General features: G+C 38.2%; 1 protein-coding gene across 10 annotated transcripts in view; it reads right to left on the reverse strand.

Moving 5' to 3' along the window:
* Positions 1 to 19,010, reverse strand: part of DMD (dystrophin) — a 1,925,924-nt gene that overhangs the window by 17,168 nt on the left and 1,889,746 nt on the right. For all 10 annotated transcript variants that reach the window (XM_036747778.1, XM_036747779.1, XM_036747772.1 and 7 more), the window contains 2 exons: positions 9,837 to 10,080; positions 8,521 to 8,644 (listed from right to left, as the gene is read on the reverse strand). In XM_036747778.1, the coding sequence (XP_036603673.1) occupies positions 8,521 to 8,644; positions 9,837 to 10,080 (368 nt within the window). The remainder of the gene's footprint in view (positions 1 to 8,520; positions 8,645 to 9,836; positions 10,081 to 19,010) is intronic.

Raw genomic sequence — 19,010 nt, forward strand, 5'->3', positions numbered from 1 at the left:
CTAATAACAGCTGGAATTTTTTATGCCTTTCTAAAAATATGAATCTGTGACATTTTATTGTTATTTCACTGCGGAGAGAGGGGAACAGATGTAGTGGGGGACCTTTCATTCTCTCCTCTGATATTTCACAACAAAAAGAAGCAAAGCCCGAATCCTTTCAGAGCCCGGACTAGGAGTGCAAGGCATGCTGAAACTTTGTACTGCTGTAGTGTCAACTCGGCAGACCCTATGGTCTCCAGGTGTGAAGGGAGCTGAGGCTGTGAGGACCTATCTATTTAAGTCAAGTGAAAAACTAAACATTGAAATGCAAAGAGGCATGAGTTGTGCAGATATTGGGATGCAGAAGATCCCTGTTTGGTGTGTGGGTGTGTGGATTAGGTGCTGTCTTCAGGATAAAAAAGGGCACTCAGTACAATGAAGTATATTGGATTGGAATATGAGAAAGGTCAGAGTTTTTTTAAAAGATAATGAAATTCAAGATGTAAGTTTAATGAAAACTAACCTACCTCTAGGTCCCTTAAAACTCATTATTTTCAGACAGTACCATTTTTGGACAGGGAAAAAAACTTTCTCAAAACTTCAAGTGACGTAATTAAACTTCCATTTAAATGAAGATCTTATTTCTGCCAACCAAAAGCAATAGATACTCTTTCAGTCATTCTGAGCCTCCCATGTGAATCATACAAGGCAAGGTGCACATCATATATGTGTGTCTGAGTACAAAGGCCTCTCAGATATCTATGAGCATCATTATCATGCCTATATTTATTGCTGGGTCTTGGCCTTTCTTTAATGCACAGAGTAAGAAGAACCCATGAAGATATTTTAATTCAGCAGAAAGTATTATTACTAGAATGAAGGGTTTCATATGCACATAGCAGAAAGATAATTATGCCATCAAAAGATGTTGTTTCCAATTCTAGGAATGACTCTTATTCAGTGTGTGACCCTGGGCAAATCACTTAACTTCTCTGAAGCTGTTTCCTCATCTGGAGATGGCAATAATACTTCTCAAACTATGGGTTATTACAAAGAAAACGTTTTATAAATCTCAAAGTATCAGTGCCTTTTGTGCGTACCTGGTTAACACATTTCAGCTGAAAACTGAGGAAATATCAAATTTATTTCCTTTTTTTCCTTGGGTAAAACTGTATTTGTCTTTTATTAATACAATCACTTCCCAATAAAGAGCTCTCCACCATAGTGCCTTTCATTTAATAAAAGTTCAGGAAAAGCAAAACTATCTAATCTATCAATTACAATTACCAAGACATGTAACTTTTCACTCTTGTAATTTGCCCTCAAATTAATTGCTAGTGTCAAAAAGCACTGAGAGATTAAAGAATGAACACTCCACATGGAAAACTCAGGGTTACGATTTGTATTTTCATACCAATATTTCTTATTTAGAAGTTGCCTGAGTATTTTTTTTAAAGGACACACATTAATGGTGATTTGGGGGAGAAGTGGATGTGAAGTAGGTGTTAGATTTAAACTAAATTAAACTTTATCTGGCAAGGAATAAATAAAAGATAAAATACTGGGAACGTGATTGGAGCCCCTGAAAGCTCTGCTGGTTATCGGTTTTCTCTGTTCCATTACTGATGCAAATTTTTGCTGTAATGGGCAACATGTGGCTTTCTTTAATGGAGGTAAGTCCCTGTTAGTGATAATGTGCCTTGCAGAGTAAATCAGAACCAATGGAGACACTCAGCAGCATCAATATTAATGTTTCTGACAGTTTAATTACATCAAGTTAAAGCTCCAGGAATGCTTGCTTGTATGCAAGATAGATCCAGATGCAGTTCAACAGGGATATGATCCCCTGAATAATCACCATGAATGGATTATGAAGCATAATATCTCTGAGGTCAAATAATTTCACCTTTACAGACTTTTTTGAGTATTCTGATATGCTCGAGTTCAACAATTAAATAGAAAGCCCTCCCATTTGAGGGGGAGAAAAAAGTCCCAAAGGAGAATGATGTAATACAGTTACTTTTTTACTGGCTGCTAAGTTCAGCACCTCATATGTGAAAATAACCAATATTCTATCTCTAGCTCTGCTAAAAATACCACACACAAAAGAACCCAAACTAGAAATCAAAGCAACTCCCATTTGTCAATGAAACAACACATTAAGAACTATGGAAAAAGGTTAAGATGCACTGGGGATCTTACAAGATTCAAGTATCTTTTAAAGCCATGCATTAAGAGTACTTAATATAACAATTTCATTCTCCTCCATTTAAATTTTCTCTTTCAACTCAATTTTGACAACTCTGTAGGTCCTGTTTTGCCATGGAAATCTCTCACAAATTCCTTGGAGTGGGTTTAACCTTAAGTTCTTGTGCATGAATGAGTAAGTGAGAGAACTAATCAATTTATCAGAATTCTCCTCCTATTTGGTATGAGATTTTCTGTATTTTATAATTAGTAGGAAAATGACATTTATTTCTACAACACTAAGAGCTGAGAGATAACTGAAAAGAAATTTCACAAATTTGGCATCTTACAAGTTTCAAAATGATAAAATCAGTTCAAACAGGCTTCCCCTCATCCTGACTAAACATAATATTAATAATTTCATGTTCCATCTTCTTCCTATCATACCTGAAGTGATATATGTCTTGGAATCTACATACTTTTTGCTCCACTGATTTTGTAGAGATGATGCAACCCTACTTTCCTTTACTCGCTGGTTCTAAGTCAGAGTCAGAAGGTAGCTAGGGACTAAGGGGGAGTGTCAAAGACAGCTAGTGAGTAAGACAGCAGGAAAATTGGGAATTTTGAAGGGTAAAGTTGGTGTTTCAGAACTTCCTTTCTCAACAGAAGGATATCATAGCCATGGAATGCTGGAACAGTCCTTTCAGTAACGGCCACCCTACGGTAATGGCCAATTATAAGGCAAAGTGCTACAACCCTGTAAATGTTTAAATCTCCCTTCTCATCCTGTCAAGGGACATGAAGTAGAAGCGTGACATTTGTAGTCAGTAAGACTTCGGTTCAAATATTGGCTCTGATACATCAGCTGTGTGACCAGGGGCAATAAATGGCTCTCAGTGTCAGTTTCACTTGTGAAATTGATAGAGTAATACCTTACATGGGGGTTGTAAACTTCAAATGAGATGATGGATGGAAAGTGCTTTTCAAACTTCAAAGCACTATTATATAAGTATCAACTATTACTGTTTTCCCCCAGATTAAAAAAAACATAGCAAATATAGTCTGATTTGATACATTTGTATCATTGGATATCTTCCAAAAATCTTACCAGGGCACATAAAGTACACATTAAAACTCCGTCCTTCTTATACTATAATGTATTTTAGCATATCAGAAAAATCACTGCATTTGTGATAAGGGAACTTGGATCTAATCCTGGCTCTGCCACTTCTTATCTGTGTCACATCACTTGATCTCTCTGGTCCTCAGTTCCTTCATCTGTAAAATCAAAGGGATGGACTCAGTGAACTTTTAAGTTCCAGCTCTAAATCTGGATAAGTCCTCAAATGCAAATTTTCTTTATAATCACTGTCATAAGGAGAATATGTACCCCACATGGGTTAGGCTGATTTTTCCTTAAATAGTATTGAAACATGCTTAAGACTTAATTGGTCCAGAGAATCACTGACTTACTTCCTGGTGACCTAAGAACAAAAGACACCATGTACAGCCAGTGACTTCTTCAGGTTTGACACATCCTTCCCTCCTAGCATAGGCACCTTTGGCTAAAGTGGAGCCTGGGAAACTACAAACGGATCAGCACCGTCTCCTTACTGAACATCTTTTCTGTGCTATGGCTAAGCAAATTTCTTTTTCTTAAATGGTAGATAATCTATGATTTTATTCCAATCTTGTTCGTGAATCGCTTTACAGATGTGAGCTGGACTGATCATATATATTCATAAGATACATTTTACTGCTGCAAAGTCTGGAACCAGGGAGTTACAAAAATGAACTTCTATTCATTTCACAAAAGCCAATTCTCTAGAAGTCTATTTCTATATGGTTAAAATTTCGGTGTTCTTCTGAAAAATAGCTGGAGATAAAAATGTCATTCTGGACAATGTATGCATATTCAATAGACTGAAAATACTTTTAAAATGAAAAGCTTTCAATCATCAGTTTTGGTTGCTTTTTTAAAAATTTCTTAAACATTCCTGGCAATTCATAGGTTAATTATATACATACACCCCTTGCCTACTTCCTGCTCCCTCTAACCCGCCCTATATGAACTAAATATGAAAAGGCATTTGTTAAGTGCTTGCTAAGTGCTGGGGATATGAATAGAAAATTGAGACAGTCTCCATTCTTAAGGGGTTCAAACTCTAATGGGGAGAGATAACACAGAAAAGAAAATTCAGCTGCAAAGTGGACGGCAAAGTCCAAGGGTCCTAAGGTTCCATAAATAGGCCAGATGACAGTATCCTGGGGACTGCAAGATGCAGGATCACAAAATGAGGTGGCTCTTCAGCCTCTAAGGTCACCTAGATGACTAGATGTGGTCATCAACAAGATGGCCATTAAGGTCTCTTCCAACTATAAATCTCTGATCATGTGACCAAGAATTTTGGAGATTAGGTTAAACAAAATGGAGGAAGTGATATGCCACAAAGGTAACAGCAGGTATTTGGTTACCATAAAAGCAAGTGAAATCTTTAATGCTGCAAATCTGTTGGGTACACCTAATTATTACCATATGCATCCTTATAAAGCTGCCATACAAGGGATATAAAATATTATTGACTAATTGACTCAACACCCCAACAATTCTCTCCTGTCCTAGTGTTGCCTTTGTCCTAAGTCTTCCTCCCACTTTCAATGGCGTAATGCCAGGTTTAAACAACAGGTTGCTACTACAGTATTTGAAGCCCTATTAAACAGAAGGATAGGCATGAGATTTGAAGCCCTATTAAACTGGATAGGAATAGGCACCACACCTGTGATTTCTCTTGAATGAGGAAGCTTCCTTTTCCAATGCAGACCATATTTTTCCTAGAAAGCTGCCTGGAATCACACAACCAGGGTATGTCGGGGGTAGGTCTTGACCTCAGGTCTACTTGGTTCCACAACCAGCTCTCCAGACATGCTAGGGTACCTTCTCCACTAAAATCTCCAGATGATTCTACTAAAAAATATCCCTCTCATCAACTTGTTTTAATGAAGGCTTTCACAGTGAAACAGTTAAAAGATGAATGCTTCTAAATTACGAAATGCAAGTTTGAATGTTAACTAGTAATTTGATAGAGTATGCTAAATAATGTTTGAAATGAGAGAAAAAAGAAAATGGGACAGATTGCCAATAGGGAAAATCTTTTTAGGTAAGTCTCCTCAAAGATGAAATGGCTTCAGGCCATGCTGAAGGGAAAGTACCATGCCTGCCTTATTCACCTTCTCCCAAAGTAATCACTGACTACATATAATTTAGATAAAAAAGTAGTTTGGTTGAGTTCCGTAGCCCTACAAGAAGAAAAAAAAGGTTCATTGCTATCGCCACTATTGTGTTTTTACCTGAGCCTAAACAAATTATTTTCCAGGAAAAAAAGCTGCGTATGAGCAAATAATTAAATCTGTCATGGAGTGATTAAGCCCACAATCTCTACTCCTTTGGATCACTGATTTAAATCACATACCATGTTCATAAGCGATTTTCTCCTTGGTATGCTATTACTTCATCATCGACTTCTCCAGAAAACATTCTTTAGCTTCAATTATTTTTTTAACAGAATTTTTGGGAAAGCATTTCACACATAGATACACCATAAGAATTCTTCAATCTATTACAGTGCCTACTCATGCTGCTAAATTCCAGGTTGCCATTCCTGAAGTAGCAGGGAACAGACCTGAAACTGATAACTGAACTGTCATGATACACCACTGAACACAGTCTTCCAATGGTTTTAAAGCTTCTTGAGCATGTGGTCTATACTCACATGTACATGCACTGCTGAAGTCCAGGCAATGCTTGAAGAATAGTAGATATTTCATTACATTACATAGTATTATAGACATCACTTTCTCACACTTGGAAAATATATTTAGGGATGCTGGCCTACATTAAGGGTACAAAACTGCAAATCCCAGCACTGCAAAAATCATTCCCTGGGGCAAGTTACACATTAATTTCATTTGTTTTACTTCTTTGCGTCCTTCCTTGTATAAAGTGCAAAGTTATTTGGGATAGCTGGTTTATATACTTGGAAAAATAACTAACATTCAGTTTTTCCTTCAAGTAAACTTACAAATACATTTCATCTGAATGTTAGGTTGAGGTGGCATCTCTAGCATAGAACAGCTATAATAGAAAGATCATTATGTGATGACAAGCCTAACTCAGAGAAGGCTAGTGATTCAGACTTGGAGTTCAAATACAACAAAACACCGATGGACCATAAAATAGGATAAAAAAAATTCTTTACCTATAAGAAAGAACACAAAGCATATAAATCCTGAGATTGAAAAAGACAGTAAATCAGATAAAACAGCTACCCTCTTTCACCTTTGCATTTGCTACAAGAAACAACAGTGCCAGATCAGAAAGGCATTCCTACAGAGATGTCTTCAACACCACTTCTGCTTAGGTTGGGCCTTTCATACTTCAGGTAGCAAAGAAGCTGGCAGACAGATGGTATAGTGGATAGAACACCTGTACCAGAGTCAAGAAGACCCAAATTCAAATCTGAGCGTAAACACTTACTAGCTATGTGACCCTGGGTGAGCCATTTAACCCTGTTTGCCTCAGTTTCCTCATCTGTAAAATGAGCTTGAGGAAGAAATGACAAACCTCTTCAGTATCGGTCAAGAAAACCCCAAATGGCATCATAAAAAGTCTGACATGATTGAACAACAAAAGCAAGGAAGTGAAACTAACGCAATGATGACCTTGACAACAGACTCCCTGTTGTCTTAAGGCTCCATGGAACAGAGCTGAAGTCAGAAGCCTAGCTCTTTGATTCCAACCCTATCGTTCATGGTGGCATTTCACTTTACTTCTCGTTTTTCTTTTGGTTATACAAAATTATACTTTTCCTATTTTATGGAGTTGTAAAGTTCAACTTCTATATTGCTGCAAATGTGGCACAAGAGCATAGTTGAATCACGCCTGTAAGGTCTTACAAGCTGGGCTACTCTGGGCAGGTTGCTTAAACCTTTTTTGAGTTTTAACTCCCTCTTCATGCATAAAAGTGGGGATGATAATGCCTGTGTAACTTGCCTCACGGCTGCTGTGAGCCTCAAAGTAAATCTTCACACAGAATTAATTTATTCTCTGGAAAAATGTAATTTCTTTCAGTGATTTGCAGACCTTAAAGAGCTCTACAAATTTCAGTTAGGATGATGATTAAATTACTTGGTAACCTATGAAATTCTATATAAATTTTAGCTTCACTCTGCTCTGGTCTTCATTTTAAACTCTGCCACTCACCTGTTGGTTGTACAAGGGGAAATTCCAGAAAACACTGCTACCTTCGACTTCCATTCTGTAGGTTCCAACCAGTATACTCTTTCCCCCTACTGCCATCAGGTTTAAATTATTCATATTTCTGAGCATCAAGCACCCTGAATACCACTTGCAAAATATGCTATGTAATAAAAACTTTATTTCAAATATAAAAATTTTTATTTGCAGAATAAGACAGATATATATCCCACCAGTATCTCGAAGGCATAGACTTTTTATAAGTGTTTGACATTTTTGGCATGTACTGTAGCAGCAGTTAGCTCTTCTTGGGTCCCAACCTGTAACTTCTTTGGTGTGGGAAATTCTTCCTCATGGATGTATCCTTATGTCTCTAACTTGATAGGCTCAGAGAGTTGCTCAGAGCCCTAAGAAGTTACAGTTAAGTATGTACCAGAGGAAGCTAGGTGGTGAGGACTGGCAAATCATTTAATCTCTAAAGTTCTCCAGGTAACTAAGGCTATGTTTCATGGCAGCTACTCATCTGCATGGGTGAAAGGAGTTTCCTCACTGGGAGTGACCTAGTCTATAAAACTACAGGTTCGCTCAAAGAAAAAAAAAAGTCCTCCATAGGTTTATGTTGCCACTTATGAAAAAAACTGGTATCTGATATGAAAGCTTGCCTGAGGTCATACACAGATTAGATACAAAGCAAGCAGAAGGTCAGAAATAGCCTAGACCTCTTCTAAACCAATGCGATCTTATTTCCTAAATAAGTGAGTAGTGCGATAAAGAGGAAAAGAGGACAGGGCTGCATGTAAGCCAAGAGAGTCAAGTTCTTTTACTGTCTACGTTACTAATGAACTGCAAGTCATCTAATAATTCTGAGCCTCAGTTTCTTCACTATGTCAAATGGGGGAGGGGAGGTCTTATTACTAGACAAGGTCCTTTTTGTCTGTAAGATTTGATTTTCTTTCCAAGTCAAATTGCTTTTGTGGGAAAAGTCCCTGGTCAGATCATTAAAATTAGAAAACTCAAAAGGTTACTATTTCTAACGAAGATGGATTTCAATAGATATCACGACCCACATACACACCCCCAAGACAAATGCTAGTACTTACCCATGGTTTCTGAAGTTTGACTGCCAACCACTCGTAGCAGCATTGGTTGACTGCTATCTGACCTCTGTAAAGAGGTGGAAGGAGAAGATACTGTGGTGCCATTCACCTTGGCCTCTGCCTGGGGCTGAAGCATTAGAAGGGAAAGAAACTTATTTCATAGCAATGGACATACACATACACACAAGACTTTCTGCTTTGCCAGGGAGAGCAAACTAGATCTTGAAAAGAAATTATATGTTTACAAAAAGGAACTACGAAAATGAATCTCAAGACTTAATACTTCCCAGGTGCGAAAGACTCCACGGCCTTTCTTCTGTTACAGGGATTTTTCTATTACCAAAATGCAGGAAAATCATACATGGAATATACAAAAATGATTAAGTATAAAGCTAAAAAGGAACACATTATGTAAACGGAGATATCCCAGAGGCCTTAAAGACCCAAGAAGGGACAGGGAGGTGTTCACAGTAGAAAGGAAAATACGTCAACAACAGTATTGCTTATTTTGTCAACTGATAAGATATTCACGCTTTAAGCACCTAAAGATGAGGATGGATAACGAGTGTTCTCTGAGACACACATAGGAATAAAATATTACAGTATCCAGATACAAAAACCTTTATGTTTGGCACATTTCAAACCAGAATACAATATTGAAGCGGTCTAAGAAATGCAGGAAAAGTCTTCATGCTAATACTTTTCTCTTCTCACTCACAAAACCTTTGATCTCAATTAAGAGTTTCATGTCAGACGGAGACAAACCTGATAGGATAATTAGACTCTTGTAAGTGAACTCACTGAGTATACAGTGTGAAGAGTCACAAAAACGTTAATAACCACTACTACCTAACATAAATCCCTACTCCATTCAGAATGATCTCTAGGCTCTGATACCATTTTCATTCCCGCTTTCATGTTTCATCTCTCACCCTTCTCAAACCGTAATGGGCTGACTCAAGTCCTGTACTCCCTCCTCAAAATGTTTCTTGACAAATCCAAGTAATAACAAGCTCCACCTGCCCAACTCCCTTTTGTACCCATTTTCTTTACCATACTTTATTACATACCACCTGGTTCATAAATTACTTCATGCTTGTATACACCTTGTGCTTCAACTATGATTCTAAGCTCCTTGTGGAAATGGACCATGTCTTCTACTTGGATAGCCCACAGTGCTAGGCACATAAGAGGTGCTCAAAAAATATTCCTTGGTTGGCTTGGCTTATAAACAAGTCTATGTATCCAATTTTTAGCTTTGCTTGGCAGAGGGGAATCAAGATCCTGTAAAAATTTTAAGTATTAGATTTGGGTCTCACTTGTTCCAGTAGCTGTCTCAGTCTATGCAGCTGTGACTCCAGCTGCTTATTATGATCCTCCAGGATCTGCATCCTGGCTTCCAGGCGGCCTTTGTGCTGGCGCAGGAGCTTGGCTTCTGCAATAAGCTCAGCATCCCGGGGACTCTGGGGAGAGATGGGCATCATCTCAGGAGGGGATGGCAGTGGGGACAGGCCTTTGTGTTCGTGTTGCTGCTTCAGTCGGTCATATTCTGCTTGTAGATTCCTGTTGACAAAGAAAGATGTCACAACCCTTAGCATCTTTAACAAATTTTGCAGGCAGTAATAGAGAAACCATTTGGAAAAATACCTATTATGACAGCAAGAGTATAGATGCTTATTAAATGGTTTCCATGAAGATGAAATTATCAATGCTAAAGGACTGGGGTGGAAGACAAATTTTAGCCTACCATTTGCCTAATAAGTATGGGCTATATTCCAATGTGTTATGCCCTACCAAAAGCCTAGTGTCACATTTAGATAGGAAAGCAGCAAAACAAACAACTCTCCCAAACCACACCCCCTCCAAGAAACAAACCCTACCACTCTAAATTTCCATATAATAAAATGTACTGTTAAAAAAGCACACATATAGATACACAACTATTATTTTCCACACATATTTAAGGCTCCTTCCTTCCAAATTACTCAAAACATAAATTTAGTAGATCTGAATTAAATGAACCATATACACCAAATATCTACCTCCCTCTACAACATAACAACAAAAAATTTGGCTGGTGTGAACCTTCCGGCTCATCCTAATTTGAGCTTCATCTCTTTTCTACAACCCCTGGGATAGGACTAGCAGTCAGACCAAAGCTTTTAAGAAGCCAGCAATGGCTCAAGAGATATATACCTTGGCCAGCAACCCAATAAAAACGCCCTTCATGGATTTAATTACCATTTTAAAGCGTACGTCATTTTCTCTTAAGAAACATTCTATACCGGTTTCATAAAGGTCTGGCAGAGCAATGTTGTTTTTATGGGGAAGGCTGAAGATTTAATATATATTACTTATTAATGGCTGATATCTGTTATGGCCATAACAGATTTTTAAGGAAAAGGGGCAGAGATTATTTTATTATTATCAAAAAGTTTGAGCTTGGGGCAAGTTTTTGATACTAATTGTGCATTTAAGAAGTATTATACTTACGTGTTTAAGGAATGTTATCTTAAAATTATATTATAAGCCTTAATCTTCTTGACATCTTATCTGGACCAGTTTCATCAGCATCATCCATAAGTGATCTGCTAGAATGTAAACTTCTTAATGGCAGTATTTACATCTCCTACCGCACTTGGCACAATGCATTGCACACAAAAGTACTTAAGTTGATTTTTGATGATTTATAATAAATAACTATATTTATTATTGATATGCCAGAATATATTCTGGGTAGGGAACCACTATGGTATGATGTCTCCCTAAAATAAGGAAGTACAGGCTATGCTTCATTTAGCTGTTAATTTATTATGCTATTATTGAAATAGAAGCATTTTATTTCACTTTCTTTGATATTACATGCCTATATCTAGTCTCTGTTGATTCTCTGTTGAAATGTATTCATGGCTTGTTTTTTTTTAAATCAGGCAAACACATACTAGCAATCAGAAGAGAAATCCATAGAAAATCTATTTACATTCTTGATGATCTTATAAATTATATTTCTATGGTAGTTCCCTAAAGGACACTAATTCAGATTCACTTTTCATGTCTTCTGTCACCACATTTTCTTCCTGCAAGCAGTCATCCCAGGAAAAAGCATTTCCTATTCATTATTAGTTTATTGCTTTCCACACAGCTAAGAAAAACTCCTCTCATTCTACAATTATGTAGATGTATCTGATTACTCTTGTGTTATCAAATATATGAACGTAGCCATCCAGATAAAGAACACGTTTTTTAAAATCCCCAAATAATTAATGGATATAAGGAATGAAATGAATTATAAAATTGTTGGAAGAAGCAAGGACTTCTTACTTAACCCTTCCCTGACACAAGTAAAAACAACTTTGTCACTTTCCTTTTAGGTTTAAAAAGAAAACTTTAGAAGGGAGGGCTACAGGCGCCATCTAGAATTTTATTGCTAAAGAGTGATGGGATAACAGTCTTTAAAACATTTGGGTGAGCTCTGGGTGATTTGTGGCTGCCAATTTACCTGAAGGTACTTGACCTAATTTTTTAACTAGAATTCCCTTGTCACTACCGATAACATAGTGCTATAGTGTCACTGAAATATGGCCATGAAATATACTTTCCATTACTGACTTAAAGATGCGGTGTTTATTAAGCATGTAATATACACATACACATATTAAGTACCTAACTATATATGTCTTATTCTGGCACTCAAGGGCCTCTGCAATCTTGCCCCGAACTCCATTATCTTACACTGCTTCCCACATATTCTCTCACATATTCTGTGTTCTAGCCACATCTATCATCTGTTGCCCTCTTCTGTATCCTCGCTCCCAGGTATCTACCATACTGCTTTCTAATCGGTCATCTTCTCTCTCCACCCCCAGTCATTTTTGTTTGCTGGCATCATTCTCATCATCTGAGACAAGGCTCAGGTTCCGCTGCCTCCATTTACTGAAGTCTCTCCTGATTTCCCCTCACTAGAAATCATCTTTCTTCTCAGACTCCTCATAGTATTTTCTTTGTACCCATCCCCCCTTTAAGCCCTTATGTTAGGATTTTTATTATACTGATATGGGTACAAATCTTATCTCCCCTACGGGACTGTGAAGTCTTTGAAGATCCAGCTTTTATTTACTTATGGTAGCTCCCACAATGCTTTGCACAGAGTAGATGCTTAATAAATATTTGTTGAATATAATCTACCCAATACAATAGGGAAAATGTAGCAAATAATTTAAGAACCAGAAAATTTATAGATTGTAATAGCAACTACAATCAAAAAGTATCTAAAATACATGTTTCCAAAACTATAAAGAATGTCAAAATAAGCAGGACAAAGACAATGCTTTGACATCAATGCACTTAACTAACTGGACATTCAGGGAAATATCACAATTCAAGACTTTGCCTCTTTCTATGTCCATTCCCCCTTCTCCTTAATCAAAACCTATTTTTCATGCAGGTTAGAAGTGATTTATACCTTAGTGTGAATTTAACTCAATGTTATTTCTTCCAGGTGCATTTGCATTTTAAACTTCATACTGAAACATAGAATAAAATGCTTTGTTTCTTGTTAAGGAAATTTCAAGACTGAGCAGGTAGGGGAAATGTTTTATTGGATTGGGGGGCTTTTATAACACCTATCAAACTGTAACCAGCAGGTCCATTATATAGAGAGTTAATTGCTTTTAGGGGTGGGGCCTTCGGGTGGCCCAACATTCCATGTCAAAAGAAAGTATTCAGCTTATTCTAACAGAAAATAAAGACATCTTTAATCCAAAAGCATTTATTGAAATTGTGATAGATTAAATCTTGGATTTTAAAGCTTTAAAACTGCATTTGAAAGATGATTTATTATTAAATGTGTTGACTTTGTGTATTGTTTTTAAACGGCTAGAACTTCCCTCTCTTCTGTGTTAGCTATGCTACATAGCATGTAAGGATAACCCAGTTTCCCCTATGATCTTTTACTCTGTTGCAGCTTAATTTGACTGCACGAGGGGTTCTTAATCTTTTTTTGTGACATGGACAGTGTTCATGGCAGTCTAGTAGAGCCTAAGGACGCCACCTCAGAATAATGTTTTTAAGTGCGTAAAATAAAATGCACAGCATTATAAGGTAAATTATAATGAAATATAGTTATTAAAAATAAAAAAAAATTAGAGGCCCTAGGTTTCAACAGCCCCTCCACTAAGATAATTCCAGATTTTCCTATATCAGTTGGATCCTTGGAAAAGGGTACATAATTAATTTGTTGTTTTTAGACTATAACATAATAGTTGAACAAATTCTAATGATTAGTCAGATCTATAGATTTACCCATAACCCAATTTCTTTCTTTCTAGTTTTCCTTTAGAGTTTTGAAGATCAACCGATTCTTCCTTTTTTTGGTGAAATAAAATGAACAGTTAATGTTTATCAAACACCTACTATATGCCAGGTACTATTTTAAGTTCTGGGGACACAAAAGGATGCAAAAGACAGTCTTTGTTCTCAAGGAGGGCACAATTTAAAAGAGGAGACAATAAGCAAATAAATATGCGCAAACAAGCTGTACAGAGGATAAATGGGATACAATCAAGAAGGAAGGCACCAGAATTAAGAGGGATTGGATAAGTCTTCCCACAGAATAAGGGATTTCAGTTAGGGCTTGAAGGAAGACAAGGGGCAAAGATGAGGAAGGTGAACATTCCAGGCATGAGAGATAACCAGAGAAAAGAGAGTATTTTGTTTAAGGAAGAGAAAGGTAAGTGTCAATGGATTGAAGAGTATATGGCAGCAAGTAAGGTGTAAGAAGATTGGAAGGAAAGGTGGTGGTGGTGCGAGGTTATGAAGGTCTTTGAACACTAACTAGCAGATTTAATACTTGATTATGGAGGTGATGGGGGCCACTGGAATTTTTTTATTGCTTGATTGTGTGTGTGTATACGTGTGTGCATGAGAGAGACAGAGAAAGAAAGAGAGAAAAACATGGTCCTGCCTGTGCTTTAGAGAATCACTTTGGTGGCTGAATGTAGGATGGACTGGAATGGAGAGAGGCAACTCACCAGCAAGCTATGGCACAGGCCAAGCATGAGATGATGAGGGCCTACACCAGAGTGATATAAGTAGCAGAGGAGAGAAGGGGACATATTTGAGAGACGTTCTAAAGGGAAAATTGACAGCTCTTAGCAATAGGATTAAATATGGCTGGGTGAGAGATAGTAAGGAATCCTAGATGATACTTATTTTGCAAGCTTGGGAGATGGGAAGGATGAAGGTGCCTTTGGCAATAACAGGGAAGTTTGGAGTAGGGGGAGTATTTAAGGAGAAAGAAAATTAGTTCTGTTTTGAATATGTTGAGTTTAAGATGCCTACTGGACATTCAGTTTGAGATGTTTAATAGGGAGCTGGAGATGTGAGAGTGGAGGTCAGCAGTGAGGTTAGGGAAGGATAGACAGATTTGAAAATCATCAGCACAGAGATGATAATTAAATCCATATCATCATTTCTCTTCTAGACTTTTAAAATATATCTTTCAGAATTAATTTTATCATCTCCTGATAGCAATATATGGGAAGCAGTTGGGTGAGACAGTAAGGAACAGATAGATTGGATAGATTCTGGTGCCCCTGAAAAACATTATGTGATCATGGGAAACTCCTACGATCTCTCTAAGCCTCAGTTTCCTCATCTGTATCATATGATGATCATATCATCTCCCTTCCTGTATTGTAAGGCTCAAATGAAGTGATGCATATAAAATGTCATATGAATATTAAAGAATGGCAAATACCAACTCTAATCCCTTGTCTTTTTTTAAATAATACCTTGTTGAGTGTGCAAGGTTTCTAATAGGACATGCTGTGATTTTTCTTATAAGCAAAATAAATGGAGTGAAGCAATTCCAGAAACGGTATTTGGGTACCTGCTTTGGGTCTAATTCCCAGAGAAAAAAATCGCTTTTTTGTTCTCAGACAAGTAAGCCAAAAATCCTTACCATCTGTATGATCAGTGGAGACCTACGATATTATTTGTAAAAATCATTATTGAAACATTAGTGTCTCTGTGTATGATGGAGATTCCCTTATAGATCATCTCTTGTTAAACAAGCTCGGTAAATTCAGTGTGATTTCATATTCATCACTTCCTGACATGTCCAATGAACGTGAGTTGTTTATTTAGAATTTGTAATGTATTGATATATACTTCTGCTGCATCTGGTCCCAGTACTGGCTGAACTGCAATGAAGAAGTGAGGCTGAAGAATCTTTATTTTAAAAAAAATCCAAGTCAAAATCTGATTTCTCACAGCATAAATATTTCCCTAGTGAAGACAATAATTTTCTGTCTATCCCCATACCTGAGGTGAGCTTTAAACAATGGAGGAAAAAAAAAAAGTCCCGCCAACCAATCAAACCAACAAGTCAGCCTAGGGGAGATGCTTTAATATGCCCTGAGCAAGGTAAATCACAACCCTGTAACCAAGTGACTTCTTTTATGTCTTGGGAAGAAGGACACCCAGTGAACATACAAAGGAATAATATATCCAGTCAAATTAAGGGTCCAGGAAACAGAAACATGAAGATTGCTTAAAAATCAAAACTTCAGGGAAAAAAAATCATGAGGGCGTAAAGGAGGGATAGAAAGTATATGTTTTGGGTGTAACTTAACAGTATTATGGTAACAAGCATTGCACAAATGTGAGAAAACTGTGAGAAAATCAGGAATTAAGATGCCTGGTAAGACTACAAGGGTGGGTCATTAACTCTGAGATATTCACTTTGTGGCAATAAGCCATAATGCCTGAGTGATTCAAATGCATTTCTTTAACCTCCATATACACAGAATTTTAAGCTTTTCTTCCTTGTCATGAAGGCTGCCATGCCAGTTGGTTTCTGCAGCCAAATCTGTTCCATATATTCAAAGAGGCCCCTTTGCTCTTGGTATACAGGACCAGAGTGAGCAAATAAAGCCACAAAATTTCTCACAAATGACTTTTCTGCTCATTGGCATTCTCCCATCCCTCATCACTTAATTGCAAACCATTATAAATAAGGATACTCTGATTTAAATGTGGTTTGATGGATTTTGAAAATTCACTTCTCCTTCCTCCTAAAACCAACAGCTTATAGGCAGATAGTGTTTTATAATTTGCCCACCGTTGCGTATACTTTTATACCTAATAGTGATATGGAAGAGATTCTGGGAATGTGAAAACCATGCCAGATGGATGAAAGTTCTGGCAGCATCTACTTGGGCAGGAAAGGTTGGTGTTTATAGGCCAGCAATAGAATACATCTGCCTACTTCAGCTTGGAGATGCTGAGCACAAAAGGGTTGGTCACAGCACTTGTTCCAGTTACCTTTTTTTTTTCCTCCATTTGCCTCAAAATCTGTTCTCTGGGTCCATGTTTTCTTACTCCCCGTCTAGGGGTTACAACTCCCTTCCTCCCCAAGGTAGGACAAAAAGACTTTTCAAGCACCATATCTCCCAGCCCACGCCCAGCACAAGGTCCCCATCTCCCTTCAGAGACCATTTGTCTTCTCCCATGGGAGCATTCAACTGTGGAATGCTCTCCCAACCCCAAAGTAAGGCCTTCTTCCTCCCCACTCCTCCCTCTTTGCTCACCCACTTTCCTGTGGGCTCTTCTCTTTCTGAGACCACAGAGGTTACCTTCCTTTCATCGCTAGAACGATCTGACCCTGGCACATCGAACCTTCCTCTCTATCCCTCGCTTCTCTTCTCCCCCTTTTCAGGTACTCTCCCATGTTGAAGCATAGTCCCACAAAAAAAAGTTAATGCACCTGTAGTCAGGGTGTTGCCAGGTTCTGTCTATAATATCCCATGCTTACCCATCACTATTACCTCCACCAGTCTTCTGCCTTCAGCCCTGTCTCCTGCCATACATTTAAAAAGTTTCTGTTTGGTCTTTTAGCTGGCCCCTGCCCTCCGCCCCCGCCCCAGTCACTGTTCTTGACTGCAGCATTTAATCGGTCCTCCTGCATTTTTATTGTTTAACAAATAATCTCTTCAGGTCTGGTTTTCTTTCTAAATATTTTTTCAAATACCTCTTTTATTGGACCTTATTTCACATATGGTTAAACTCAGATTTGCAGGTACATCACTCAGTTCCATCGCCCTTTGGAACACATTCTATTCCTTCCTACGTCTTCTGGTGGGTGCAGAATTGTTATTGGGTCGTTGGTCATGTCTGACTCTGCAAGACCCTCATTTGGGATGTTCTTGGCAAAGGTACTAGAGTGGCTTGCCATTTCCTTCTCCAGCTCACTTTTTAGAGGAGGAAACTGAGGTGTTTGACCTGTACACGGTCACACAGCTGCTAAGTGGCTAGGGCTGGATTTGAACTCAGGTCTTTGGACTCCAGGCTTGGTGCTCTATCTACTGTACCAGGTACAGAATGGTCTTGTTATTTGAATTTTCTTTCCTTTATATTTGAAGGTTATCCTCCGGATTGCTGTAAGCAAACAGAGTTCTTTTAACGATACTGTTTTTTGCCTCTATTTTCTAGATTGGGAATTAAGACTTGTCACAGATTGCAGTTTTTCTATTCTGCCCATTATTTCTGTCGTGCAGGACATCAGTTCTGCTTTTATGAGTCTCATTTCCCTCTTGAACCCTTCAGGAACATGTGGTTCAATGTTCTTCTCACATTCCACTGGGTCCTCTGTCTAATCAAGTACCAGATCGCTTTTTTCTGTTAATGTCTCCTCTGGTGTTCTATCTGTTTGTGTTCAAGGTCTTTGAGATTTTTTTTCTTCCTAAGATCTTCAATCATTTCAATCTTTTAAAGACTTTTCCCCCGATTTTCACCTATTCAGTTTTCGACTTTGTTTCCTTGGGGGCTTGATCTCAAAGTATCTCGGCATCTTCCCACACTAGGCATTCCACAGTTCTTCACCTTAGGTCTTTGCCTCACGTGACTTCTGGGTGGTCAAACCACTAGAATGCTGTGCTCTTTTCCCTCAGGCCTGGTGGTGGAGTGCTGAACAGCTACCCCTTCCCTCCTCTGTCCTACCTGTGCATTTGAGAGCACGTAAGCATGTGTGTGCTTGAGCACACACACACACGGTTCTGTCCTGCTTACTCTGTTCCTTAGGTTTCTGGCTTGGCACTCACAGTTCAGAGCTTTGCAGCACAGATATTACATGGGGCCACTGGCCACATCATCTGACAGAACTATCAACTAAGGTGGGATGGTGATCTGTATCTGTGGAGGGAATATACCTCTCACATTGATAAAACCCATGGATCCTTAAAGTATTAAGGTATTTACAGTTGACTAAGAGGAAGTTGGTTTGGTATAACAAGAATAATTAATAGCTGTCCTTTATACAGCACTTTTAGGTTGCAAAGCCCTTTATATCTAATCTCATTTGAGCACAGCTATGAGGTCAGTGCTTTACCCAGACTTGCAGTCTCAGTGTCGTCCTCAAATTCTCACTCTGTCTTTGCCCTTCACCCTTCTCCCTCCCCCACATCCAGTCAATGCCTCAAGCCTGGATGATCGCA

This window comes from Trichosurus vulpecula, chromosome 2, assembly GCF_011100635.1.
Source record: "Trichosurus vulpecula isolate mTriVul1 chromosome 2, mTriVul1.pri, whole genome shotgun sequence".
In the NCBI taxonomy this organism is placed as follows: Eukaryota; Metazoa; Chordata; class Mammalia; order Diprotodontia; family Phalangeridae; genus Trichosurus; species Trichosurus vulpecula.